Consider the following 12,999-nt stretch of genomic DNA (forward strand, 5'->3'; position numbering starts at 1 on the left):
TGTTATTTTACTGGGCTGTTCTGTAGGTTTTGTTCAGTTTATTATGATAGAATTTGAGTGTAGCACATACTGTTAATATTTTTTCCATCTCTGGACTCTTTTAATGTATGTTTGAAAATGGTTTGAGTTAAATTCTTACTAGACAACTTAAAATTGTTGGATAGGCGACAGTGACGTGATGCTCATTTTATTCTTTGGACTTATTAATTTATGACTTGAATGCACCCCTTCTGTGATGGACATGTTTTTAACTCCTGATTATTGTTACCATAATTATTATTATTATTCTTGTGGTCAAACTAAGAAAAATGAAAATAAAATGGCTTCAATGTTACTTGGTTTTAGCATGGATTTTGTAGTTAATGTAATTTTAACACCATTTTATCTAAATCTGAATATATTTGAGCAAAACCCGTCTGTCGCAAGACCGATCATAGTCTAAGAGACCTAATTTCAGTCGTTTAAAATACAGCAGCCTCAATAACTACATAAGCTCCACTGTAATTTTTTGTTTGATCCTATTTGTTTGCCAGACTACATAATGTGGTTAATTATCAATGTTTGATCCCATGAAGCCCACGTGGTAGTTTAAATTAACCTGTCAATTATTAGTAGTTTCTGGATTATGTTTTTACTTGGTTATTTATATTGAATTTTCACGCAGAGGGAGCTGTTGAGGTTCAAACAGGAGGCACGTAACCTGCAAGGAGTCAAAGTGAGTCTCTCCATACTCATACATATGGAAAAAAAAAAAAAAAGACTTTTACACTTACATTATGAAGGATTATGTATAAATCCACTTTGTACAGTTGAAGTCAGATGTTTACATATACTTAGGTTGAAGGCATTAAAACTCATTTTTTAACCACTGCACAGATTTCATATTAGCAAACTATAGTTTTGGCAAGTCGTTTAGGACATCTACTTTGTGTATGACACGAAATTTTTCCAACAATTGTTTACAGACAGATTGTTTCACTTTAATTGACTATATCACAATTCCAGTGGGTCAGAACTTTACATACACTAAGTTAACTGTTCCTTTAAGCAGCGTGGACAATTCCAGAAAATTATGTCAAGATTTTAGGCAATTAGCCAATTAGCTTCTGATAGGCAAATTGGAGTCAATTGAAGGTGTACCTGTGGATGTATTTTAAGGCCTATCTTTGCTTGATTGACATCATGGGAAAATCTAAAGAAATCAGCCAAGACCTCCAAAAAAAAAATTGTCGACCTCCACAAGTCTGGTTCATCCTTGGGAGCAATTTCCACATGCCTACAGATGATTATCGTTTGGTTCGTAAAATCCGAATCAATCCCAGAACAACAGCGAAGGACCTTGTGAAGATGCTGGAGGAAACAGGTAGACAAGTATCTATATCCACAGTAAAACATGACCTATATCGACATAACCTGCTCAGCCAGGAAGAATCCACTGCTCCAAAACTGCCATAAACAAGCCAGACAACAGTTTTCAAAGTCCACATGGGGACAAAGATCTTACTTTTTGGAGAAATGTCATCAGGTCTGATGAAACAAAAATGTATCTGTTTGGCCATAATGGCCAAACGTTATGTTTGGAGGGAAAAGGGTGAGGCTTGCAAGCCGAAGAACACCATCCCAACCGTGAAGTATGGAGGTGGCAGCATCATGTTGTGGGGGTGCTTTGCTGCTGGAGGGATTGGTGCACTTCACAATATAGATGGTATCCTGAGGAAGGAAAATTATGTAGATATATTGAAGCAACATATCAAGACAGAAGACAGGAAGTTAAAGCTCGGTCACAAATGGGTCTTCCAAATGAACAGTGACCCCAAGCATACCTCCAAATTTGTGGCAAAATGACTTAAGGACAACAAAGTCAAGGTACTGGAGTGGCCATCCCAAAGCCCTGACCTCAATCCATTAGAAAATGTGTGGGAAGAACTGAAAAAGCATGTGCGAGCAAGGAGGCCTACAAACCTGACCCGGTTACACTAGTTCTGTCTGGAGGAATGGTCCAAAATTCCAGCAACTTATTGTGAGAATCTTGTGGAAGCCTACCCAAAACGTTTGACCCAAGTTAAACAATTTAAAGGCAATGCTACCAAATAGTATCAAAGTGTATGTAAACTTCTTTCCCACTGTGAATGTGATGAAAGAAATAAAAGCTGAAATAAATAATTCTCTAAAATTACTCTGACATTCTTAAAATGTTGATCCTAACTGACCTAAGACTGGGAATGTTTTCTACAATTAAATGTCAGGAATTGTGAAAAACGTTTAGTTTAACATTTGAGTTTAAATGTGTTTGGCTAAGGTGTATGTAAACTTCTGACTTCAACTGTATGTCTTGGGCTGATATATAGCAAAGTTAGATATTTGAGTTTAGAATGATTTACTGTTCTATATCATCAGGATGCTCTTCAGCAGCGTATGGCTGTACAGGAAGCCTCAGTTTTGCAGCTTAAACAAGAACTCCTGCGCTCCAACATGACCAAAGACGAAATGGCGGGACAGAATGTGAGTTCAGGCAACTGACCAGTATTGTAGTCAAGACCACCTAAACCGAGACCAAGTCAAGACCAAGATCAGATTGTACAGAGACAAGACTTTGAGGAGTTGAGACTAAGGCAGGGCGAGACCAGACCAGTGCGAGTCCCACACTGCATGACACACTTGCATTAAAATGTAGAACACGCAAACCATAGGCACTCCTCAAATTGATCTGAAAGATCCACATTCCCATAAAAACCCACAGAAAACAAATGAAGATTCACCTCTTGTATTGCCATATGTGTGTGTCCATGTGCATGCATGAGTGTGCGCGTGTCGGTTTACCATGAGAAATGTCTTGATAAAATAATCAAAAGGCATTGCAGAGGTGAATTGTATGTGTATGAATTTTCCTTTTTTTTTTTTTATGAGATTAAATCAACTTCTTTATTCAACACTCCTTTTCCGAGTTTTACCATCCACCTTAAACAATGCAATTTTTGTGAAAGCATTGCATAAGGTTTTCTGGATGACTCTTCCCCTAGAAACCATCATTAAGTGCAGAATATATCAAACAATTATTCAGTACTTAAGTCTTCACTTTTCTCTGTCTTTTCGTAAACAATTCAAAACAAAAAAAAATTCAAAACAAACTTTCCGAGTTGAATGGAATGCAGCAAGAGGCAGATTGCTAACTCTAGCTAGCTAGCTTTTCTAGTATCACTTACACTTAGCTTATCTTTATTTATGCTTCCTTTCTAAGTGCTGATAAAAGTTTGATGTGGTCCCAGCCATCTCTGTAAGCATTGCATTGCAGAATTAACATAATGCTGTGTTTTCTTTTGTATGCTTTTATGCAGATGAACTCTTTGTGGTTTAGGTCAGTGTTTCACAACCTTTTTTCTGCCAAGGCACACTTTTTACGATTACAAATCCCATGACACACCACTATCTCACATAACCATAGTCGATAGTTTTCCTTTTCAAGAATTTGTCCATGTTTTCTGTCTCTTATTAGCGTGAACTCGTAATGTTTGAAATTGGGCTATGCAAAAAGCAAGAAACATAGGTATGCTGTATAATGAGGTCACAGATGCCAAGAGCACTAATTGGATGATGAAAAACAAATACATTTGTGTCTTTTCCAATTACCGGTAGGTTTTTTTTTCAAATTAATTCTTGCAATGGCACAGAAAATAAATTTTGTATTTATTTACTGTATTTTCCGGAAATAAATTTGCACCGGACTATAGGTCCAATGGGTCAAAATCGTGAGAAAAAAAAACACAAGTCGCACTGACAGTGATTAGATTGGACTTGTTTAAAACAGGAGAATTCACTTTTAGAAATCGTATGTAACAGTTCTCATATCCTTTTATTTTTCATGAGAGAAGCATGACAATTAATCCATATCTGGGCTGTGACTGTGTGGGATAGGTGTACAGTCTCTTCGATGAGATGTACAGCCATGGCCAAAAGTATTGGCAGTGACATATATTTGTGTTTCACAATGTTTTCTGCTTCAGTTGTTGTGGTGTTGATTCACATGGATTATTGTGCAGAGTGATCAGATGCGTTTTAAATAATTGCAAAAAGCTTCATTGGCCAAAATATTTTACTTTATTACAACCCAAATTTCACTGTTTTTTTGGGCCTGGGACAAAATAACCAGCTAACATAATTTCACTAATCATATCAGCAGCACCTGGGAAAGTGTGTACGGAGTACTAGTCAGGTGAAATCACTCTATCATTCTGATTGGATTATAAGAGCAGACTGATTGCTATAGGCAATTTAGTGATATCCCCACAGTTGTGGTCTTGACCGGTCTTGAAATAAAATCCTGAGTCCTCTTTGGCTGAGACAGAGACAAGTGAGGTCGATGACGAGACCGAGACCTTAAAAAAAAATTCTCGCGACAAAGACCGATCTCGAGTACTACAACACTGCAACTGAGATATGATGTATGTCTTGCGTATACAGTTCACTTTTAAAATGCCACGTCTGAGACTGTTAGTCATCAATAACCTTTTTATATGTTCTTAGGCTGAGCTACAGAGAAAGCTGGAGGAGAGGAACAAACTTCTCAGTGAATATAAGGCAAGTGTTATTAATCTTATATACTTAAAGTTTTCTGTCATTATTGGTGTATTGGCTTAAACTGAGGGCTGGAATGTTGCTAGTTTAATCTCAGAGGGGTGATTCATGAGCTATCATCATTGTGCTCTTGAGCAAGGCACTTAACCTTAGGTTGCTCTGGGGGATTGTGCATGTAATAAGTTTATTGCATCCTTCAATGGCAACATTGTCATGTGGCAGTAAATAGAGATTCTATTCTAAATTATTAATGGTGATGATATCATCTGTATAAATTATTTATTTCAGTTCCAATCAGCTCCAATTTTGTTTTTAGGAATCGCACTGAAACAGTTATAATGTCAAATTGAAGAAATATGTTATTGGCATTAAAGCTGAAGTGTGCAATTTCTGTGCCACTAGCACCACTGAACGGAACTGCAAAAATAAACATGGTTTTCAAAGAGCTTTCTGAAATATGCCAACCCTCCCATTATCCATTAGTCGAACAAACTGATAGTCCTGCCCCAACTCACACTATTAGTTAAGTCAGTGTTGTTGGTTGGGCTGGACAGCTGCTTAGAAAAATCAGGATTTCTTTTTTGCACCATAGTAAAAGTGTTTACAGATAGAGGATTGAAGTTACATGCTTCAGCTTTACAAAATGAATGACATTAAAAATAATTAACTGTAGTGCTGGGTGTTCAATCAATAAATATGATAGTATATTGCATATATTATATTTCATAACATGTTTATTTTTAATTGCATAATTTGTACTATTGATTTGATTTGTTGAACATTTGTTAAAAATTGGGACTGTCACTAAGAAAAAAGGCATTTCTGTAAAGAGCATCTGTAAATGAGCACATTTTAAAGAGAGGGACTCGAATGACTTTATCTTGTCCATGCTATGCATGATTTAAAATAAATAAAAAGATATATATATATAATCAACGACTGACTTTAGAGAACAGAAAGGGTATTAAGAGACGTTATTTAATGTCAAATGGGTCGCGTGGATCTTGTCTTTACGTGGAACAACTTTTACTCTCAATAACAGTGAAAGGATCTTGCTGCTGAATACAACCACCACTATACTACACAATCACTGGTGAACATTTACCAGGCAAATGCCAAGTATATACAGTTTTAGACACATATCGTGAAATTTGGTTGCAAATTCTAGTGGTTTCGTCTCATTGTAGAGGTCTGTGCATAGAGTAAAAGATTGATCTTGGGATTTAAGAATTGATATTGAGACCATTTAAACAAAGATTGCAATGCATTAAAAACTCTATATTTTTACCCACCCCTAATTAATTGTATGCTTTAATTTTCACAGCCCTAATTTAAACTTATTAGTAATGTATGTTCTTAGTCACTATATATTTGTTGCTGTACAGAAAGAGTTGAGCCAGAAGGATCGACTTCTACAACAACAACAGCTGAAGCTGGAAGAGTCACTACGTAAGCTGACCGATAGCAGCAGTCAGCAGGTATAACATCAAACTGAGCGAGCAGACTCAACTATCATACCAGATGCATGACCAGAACTGCATGTTGGGCATGGAAATATAGGACCGAATTTACTGTTTCCTAAATCAGCAGATGAGTTCCAGGGATCCCTTGAGCCAATTATATGGATCAAAATAACATTATAAATGTCTTTGTTGTGCCCAGTATTGACACAATTAATCCAACCTCATTATGAAACTAAAACAGTTTGAGCAATTTTGGCACCTGCTGTGGTCATTCTCTGTGAATAAATATTTCTGTGTTCCTCAGGTTTGCCTGCAGAGGGAGCTAGAGCACAAGGAGACTATTCTCAAAGAACTAATGAACCATGAGATGGATGAGGTAACATCACATGGTTATACATTTTAGACAATTCTGCCCACAGATGTTTGTTTTTCACTTGAGTCTTTATAGTCCTATCAGTTGCACTTTTCTTAAAATTTTCAAGTATAGACTCAGTTTGTCCTCTGTTTCAGCATCCTTGCTCACAAAATAACGGCTTCTCACATCCACAAGTCACAACATCCAAAACGCACCATGGGGTAAATTAACCTGAAGCCTTTTTTTTTTGGTCTTAAAAAGACATTATCACGAAGATACAGAAGCCCAGACTTATGCATCATAAGTGTATCTTTATACCGTAGGTGTTTATATGAGAGATATATATATATATATATTAATGCATCTCTGGTAGGCTGAGGAGCTGCAGTTAGTAAGAGATGCTCTGCGCAGTCTGAGGAACAGCTTTGGAGGTCACGACCCCCAGCATCACACTCTGGACACCTTAGAGCAAGGTGTGGCCAGCCTGATGGATCGACTTTATGACCTGGAAACATGCCACAAACAGGAGCGGAGGGTATGGGGAAAGTTTCTCATACATAGTAGGTTTGCAGTAGGATTTGAACTTTAAATTACATTGTTTTTTGTAGACTAGAGGCAAATCATCAGGACACAAAGCCACTCATTCAGATAAAGACTCCTGGCCTCCTACTTCAAGTAAGTATTCTTCTCAAACTTTTCAAACATGGGTCTCCAACCTTTTTTGTACAGCGTTGTAAACCATTGATCTATAACAACTGATAACAGCAGTTTTAAGGGATAGTATGTATTGTATGTAGATTTCTGTTAAAATTGTATTGGGTTCCTCTGCTCTATTATAGAAATGGCTCATTCTCATAGCAGTCCTGCACTAAGCTCCTCAGCATGCACCAAAGTCCTGTACTTTACTGACCGCTCCCTCACTCCATTCATGATCAACATCCCCAAGAGGTGAGACAAACTCACTCACTGTTTGTTTACATGTAAATATATGGTCTGGTTGGATATTTTGTCATTTGAATGTTACATTCTGAATTCTATCCATTTTGCATTGTTGTCAGGCTGGGGGAGGTCACCCTGCAAGACTTCAAGGCAGCCATAGATCGTGAAGGCAATTATAGATACCATTTTAAAGCACTGGATCCAGAGTTCGGCACTGTGAAAGAAGAGGTATACACATATTAGAAAATTCAGGGTTCCAACAATCATGAAAACCTGGAAATATCAAGTAAATTTCCATGTTTTCCCTTCCTGTAGAAGTCACAGACATTTCTGTAGTGAATATTTATTTTTCTGGTTAGGCTCCGCTCTAAAATATTTAATCATTTGAGTATTGCTCTGCTCTCGGATAAAGGTTGTATAGAGTAGAACTTGCTCACAAGTGATGGTGATTTCTGATTTGCGAGAAAATCCTTTTTAGTTATTTTTAGTTAATTGGTCGAAATGGTTCATGAATCAGTCCGGATGACTTATTAGCAAATGTCTGAATCAAAATAATTTTTACAAATTAGTTACCAAAAATAAAAAATGACTGGAAAAGTCATGGAAAATTATTGGTTGAAAAGGTAAGGGAAAATTGGAATTAATTGCCTCATAATCAATCAAATGACATTTTCTCTTTTTAGGCTTCTAAATGCAATAAAAATGAAAGCATTGACATCGTTTGAAAGGTAGTTTTACTGGACTGAGTAATTGAAACCAATGGCATCCCTCAGGTGTTCCAGGATGATGCAGTGGTGCCTGGCTGGGAGGGGAAGATTGTGGCCTGGATAGAGGAGGACCATGGACAAAGAGGGTACAGCATGAATAGCATGAAAACTAAAGAAATGTATCAATGCTGATTGTCAGTTTCTCACCGTCAATAACTTGCATACTCTTTCTTTTCTCCACAGGACCTAACATTCATGCGCAAGAATCTGTGAACATAGGAAATAGAGACATCTGTGCCAAAAATGCCAAGATGAATTAACATCAATTTGTAACATAATTGTTACCTCTCTTCTGTGCCCTACAGAGTTTTTTCAATGTCCTTTACCCTGCATGAGCTGAACAACTGAATGAACCAGAGTGCTTCCCAAAAGGACTTTGAGGATCACCATGAGGGTGACCAAATGGAGAACATCAGAGATTTTCACAAGGGATTTCAGAGGTCTTGCCATTTTCATTCTTGGCAAATACTCAAGGAACATTTGTGTTACAACTGTTTACAGTGGCACATGGAGGCTTTTGTTTGTTACTGTAATGACAAGCTGGATTTCACAATTCACATACTTTAAAGTAGATCCTGCCAGTGCATTTCACTAGACTACTGTCTTAACCAAAATAATTTTGCTGTGAAGTTAATGTAAACAGTCAGATTACTTGTGTGAGTATTGCCATTTATGAATGTTAAGGCAGAAAAGCAGTAAAAAAAAAAAATGGACCAAAGTATTTGCCTTTTTTTATGAACAATTGTACAAGATCGTTCAATGTGTCTTTCTTATTTGCTTTTTGTTAGTAAGAATCAAACAACAAATTAAGATTGGCATAATCGTATGCATAATTGTGAGATTACAGTTCAAGATCTTGATTAGTAAAACAGATGACTAAGAACGGTAAAGCTACATAGTACATTTCTAGCAGCACAGCTAAATTGCAAGAAAGTGACCTTTGATTGCCGTTGCACATTTTCGAATGTAATTTTATATAACCATCAAATGTGCTGTTAGGCTACACTGATTTGAGTATCACTGGAGTTTACAGGAGAGTGCCTGGACAGAGAGGGATCACAGGATTTTTGTTCTGTTTTATATTTATGTAAATATGTTAATATGTCAGAGGCAGAGAGGCATAGTGCCTTTATACTGTATTATGTTCTATAAATAAGTAAAAATGTTTTAAAAATATGGAATGTCCCCTTTGTACCTGTAAAAAAGGCACAATCACTCTTCACAGAGGCCTCAAGCTAGCTGGAACCTTGTTCACTCATGATGATGCCATTACTGAAATTCTGCTTTTACCTTCTTCAATATTGCAGGACTTTGCAGTGTTCGTTGATAGAGGATTGTTATCTGCTTTGCCAATAAACATTTGCAGCAGAATACACTATGTGGTTATTTATTTAATAATTTTTGTTAAACATTTATAAACTTTTACTACTAAATTTTTTTAACTCCCCCATCATCAGTTCTGGTTATAGAAAATTTACTTAAATAAACATACACAAAAAATAAACCTATTATTCGATAAACATGGTCAGAGAATTTTTCATTTTTAATGAGAAAATCTAGTTTATTATGTAAGTAATTACCTTGTTGCTGATAGTGCAGATTGTAATATAGTAAAATGGTTTCACCAAACATTATTCCATACCTTGGGTCTTTAGCGACCCGGCTCGTATACCCATCACAAATGGATCTATAAAATGGCCAGATAGTGTAACATTTTCAAGACAATTAGACAAAAATGTAATATATTTTAATGTTTTATTTGTTCATATATCAATGAGATGATGCAACAAATCACAGAACAAGATTCATTACTTCCACACTGAAATTTCATGAGATGCAACTGCACTGAAAAAGATGACATGTAAGATTAACAATTTTTTTTTAAATCTTGAACAGGTAACGTGGAATAGAAACTTCAGAGTTCACAAAACAAGAAGAATCAAATGTAACAACAATAAAATGATAAACTTGCAAACATTGAAACCATTCCAGCCCAGTGCATGATGGGAAAACCAGTAAATGTAAGTAAAATGTACTTATTTTATTTACCAATGAAATTTACTCAAATTAGCAAATAACTATTAAAAGGTTTTCTACATTAGGGTTAATTTATGATGACACATCATAAAAATAACAAACAACCATAAATAACATTTATTTTTAATCTAAATATTTCTACGTTTGAATGAAGCATTTACTTAATATTCTCAAGTGCGGCTGGCAAACAAATATTGAGATAAACAGAAGCTACATAATTGCATTTTTTCAAGTACTTATTGAGTCTAAATTAAAATACATAATTTCAGGAGTACTTCCAAATTGCAGTAGCCAAATTATACTGTTCATGTGTTAGACTTGCTATAGTTTACTTCCAAATTGCTTCTTCATAAAATAACAATGCCAATGTAAATCTGACACATCAGTGCCACCTTAAGTAAGAAGTAGCATGTATAAGATGTTTCTGTACATGCAGGTTTGGGGAGTAACTAAATACATGTAACATGATTACATATTTCAAATACAAACAATTAGTAACTGTATTCCACTACAGTTACAATTTAAATCATTTAGAATGACATAAAGTATTTAGAATAGTTACATTCAAAAATTATTTTGATTACTGAAGAGATTAAATTTTATTGTCATTTGTTTCATTTAATATTTAGTCCTTTCAGATGGAAAAACATATACATATAAATTATGTGATCCAAAGTGCATTTGAACAGCAGTGAAACACTTATGAGCAGACAGAGAAGTAGCAGAAGAAATAAATAAATAAACCTTGTGTAAATTGTCAGCTTTATGCTAAGCTAAAATGCTATTTCTAGCCATTTTACATGCACATGTAAAATGCACCATATTTTTTATCAAGAAAATTCACATTGGATCATAATACATTTTTTCTAGAAAGACTTTTGATATAGGGCAAAAATCTTATTCTTGATAAAAAAAAAAACCCATTGTATTGTTATCCTGTACAAATATCTAAAAATCGTTAAAAGTTTTTATCGTCAAAACAAGTGAATAAATCTACCAATGCTGAAGAAGTAATCCAAAGTATTTAGAATACTTTACTGACCTTGAGTATTCAAACAGAATACGTTACAAATTACATTTTACAGCATGTATTCTGTAATCTGTAGTGGAATACATTTCAAAAGTAACCCTCCCAACCCTGTGTACATGCATATGGAATACTGATAAATCACTAATATTGTACAGAAAATAAACTTGATATAGTAGTCATTTGTATGAATATAGTACTCGTTTGTCTTGTAATAAACAAATAAATAGATATCTTGTGATAATACACTTATATAGATATTAATTATTAATACAAAATATATAATTTATGGAAGTGCAAAAAAAAGAGACTATTACATATCTCAGGTCACTAATGAGCCCTAAACACTTTTTGCAATTAAGTGATTATAAAAAAATATATACACTGGCAGCCAAATGTTTTGAATAATGTACAGATTTTGCTCTAATGGAAAGAAATTGGTACTTTTATTCACCAAAGTGGCATTCAACTGATCACAATGTATAGTCAGGACATTAATAATATGAAAAAATACTATTACAATTTGAAAACAATTTCAGAACTTCTTAAACTACTTCAGAGTTCTCATCAAAAAATCCTCCAAGTGCAGCAATGACAGCTTTGCAGATCTTTGGCAGATATCTCTACCATCTAGCTGATCCCACAAAAGCTCAATGTGGTTAAGATCCATAACATTCTTTTCCAATGATCTGTTGTCCAATGTCTGTGTTTCTTTGCCCACTCTAACCTTTTCTTTTTGTTTTTTCTGTGTCAAAAGTGACTTTTTCTTTGCAATTCTTCCCATAAGGTCTGCCCCCCTGAATCTTCTCTTTACTGTTGTTCATGAAACTGGTGTTGAGCAGGTAGAATTAAATGAAGTTGTCAGCTGAGGACACGTGAGGTGTCTATTTCTCAAACTGGAGGCACTGATATACTTACACTCTTGTTTAGTTGTACTTCTGGAGTTCCACATCTCTTTCTGTCCTTGTTAGAGCCATTTGTCTTTTGTCTTTGAAAACTGTAGTGTACAACTTTGTATGAAATATTCATTTTTTTAGCAATTTCAAACATTGAAACCTTCATTCCTCAAAACAATGATTGACTGACGAGTTTCTAGAGAAAGCTGTTTCTTTTTTTGCAGTTTCTTTTGTTGTTGTAGTTTTTTACCTAATATTGACCTTAAGACATGCCAGTCTATTCCATACTGTGGCAACTATAAAACAAACACAACGTTAAGCTTCATTTAATGAAACAAATAGCTTTCAACTGTGTTTGATATACTGGCAAGTGATTTTCTAGTACAAAATTAGCATTTTAGCATGATTACTCATGGATACGTGTTGGAGTGATGGCTGCTGGAAATGGGGCCTGTCTAATTTGATCAAAAATGACTTATAGTGATAGTGCTGTTTTTTACATCAGTAATGTCCTGACTACACTTTGTGATCAGTCAAAAACCACTTTGGTGAATTAAAGAACCAATTCCCTTCCGAAACAAAACTTATTTTTTTTTTTACATTATTCCAAACTTTTGACCAAGCAAAAACAAAATGTTTTTGAAATTTTTTCTTTTTTTCTTTTATTTTTTTTTAACACTATTTATAACAGAAAGTTTTAATATTAAGAAGTGTGGGCATGACTCCAATTATTCATGGCTGCCCGAATAAAATTAAAATTCATTTTTACAATGTGATCGGTAACTGGACACTACTGCGTTGAAATGATGCTGAACCCATGCTCCTAGGTGTCAGTGTAAGTCCAAGACGACCTAAGCAATAAAATATCGAACGCACTTGCAATGCTAGCGGTAAATGCAGGGTGCCAGTGTTTGCTAGTGAGGGTGTCTCGCCGCTCCAGGTC

General features: G+C 35.2%; 1 protein-coding gene across 1 annotated transcript in view; it reads left to right on the forward strand.

Annotated features, from left to right (window-relative positions):
* dixdc1b (DIX domain containing 1b) overlaps positions 1-9,461 on the forward strand; it is a 39,026-nt gene extending 29,565 nt beyond the window's left edge. The window contains exons 10-20 of the mRNA XM_052104843.1: positions 665-715; positions 2,398-2,502; positions 4,522-4,575; positions 5,958-6,050; positions 6,340-6,411; positions 6,546-6,611; positions 6,764-6,925; positions 6,999-7,065; positions 7,230-7,338; positions 7,449-7,557; positions 8,103-9,461. Of these exons, the coding sequence (XP_051960803.1) occupies positions 665-715; positions 2,398-2,502; positions 4,522-4,575; positions 5,958-6,050; positions 6,340-6,411; positions 6,546-6,611; positions 6,764-6,925; positions 6,999-7,065; positions 7,230-7,338; positions 7,449-7,557; positions 8,103-8,228 (1,014 nt within the window). The 3' untranslated portion in view covers positions 8,229-9,461. The remainder of the gene's footprint in view (positions 1-664; positions 716-2,397; positions 2,503-4,521; positions 4,576-5,957; positions 6,051-6,339; positions 6,412-6,545; positions 6,612-6,763; positions 6,926-6,998; positions 7,066-7,229; positions 7,339-7,448; positions 7,558-8,102) is intronic.
* Positions 9,462-12,999: the final 3,538 nt, after the last annotated feature.

The sequence above is a fragment of the Xyrauchen texanus genome, chromosome 34 (genome assembly GCF_025860055.1).
Source record: "Xyrauchen texanus isolate HMW12.3.18 chromosome 34, RBS_HiC_50CHRs, whole genome shotgun sequence".
Classification (NCBI taxonomy): domain Eukaryota; kingdom Metazoa; phylum Chordata; class Actinopteri; order Cypriniformes; family Catostomidae; genus Xyrauchen; species Xyrauchen texanus.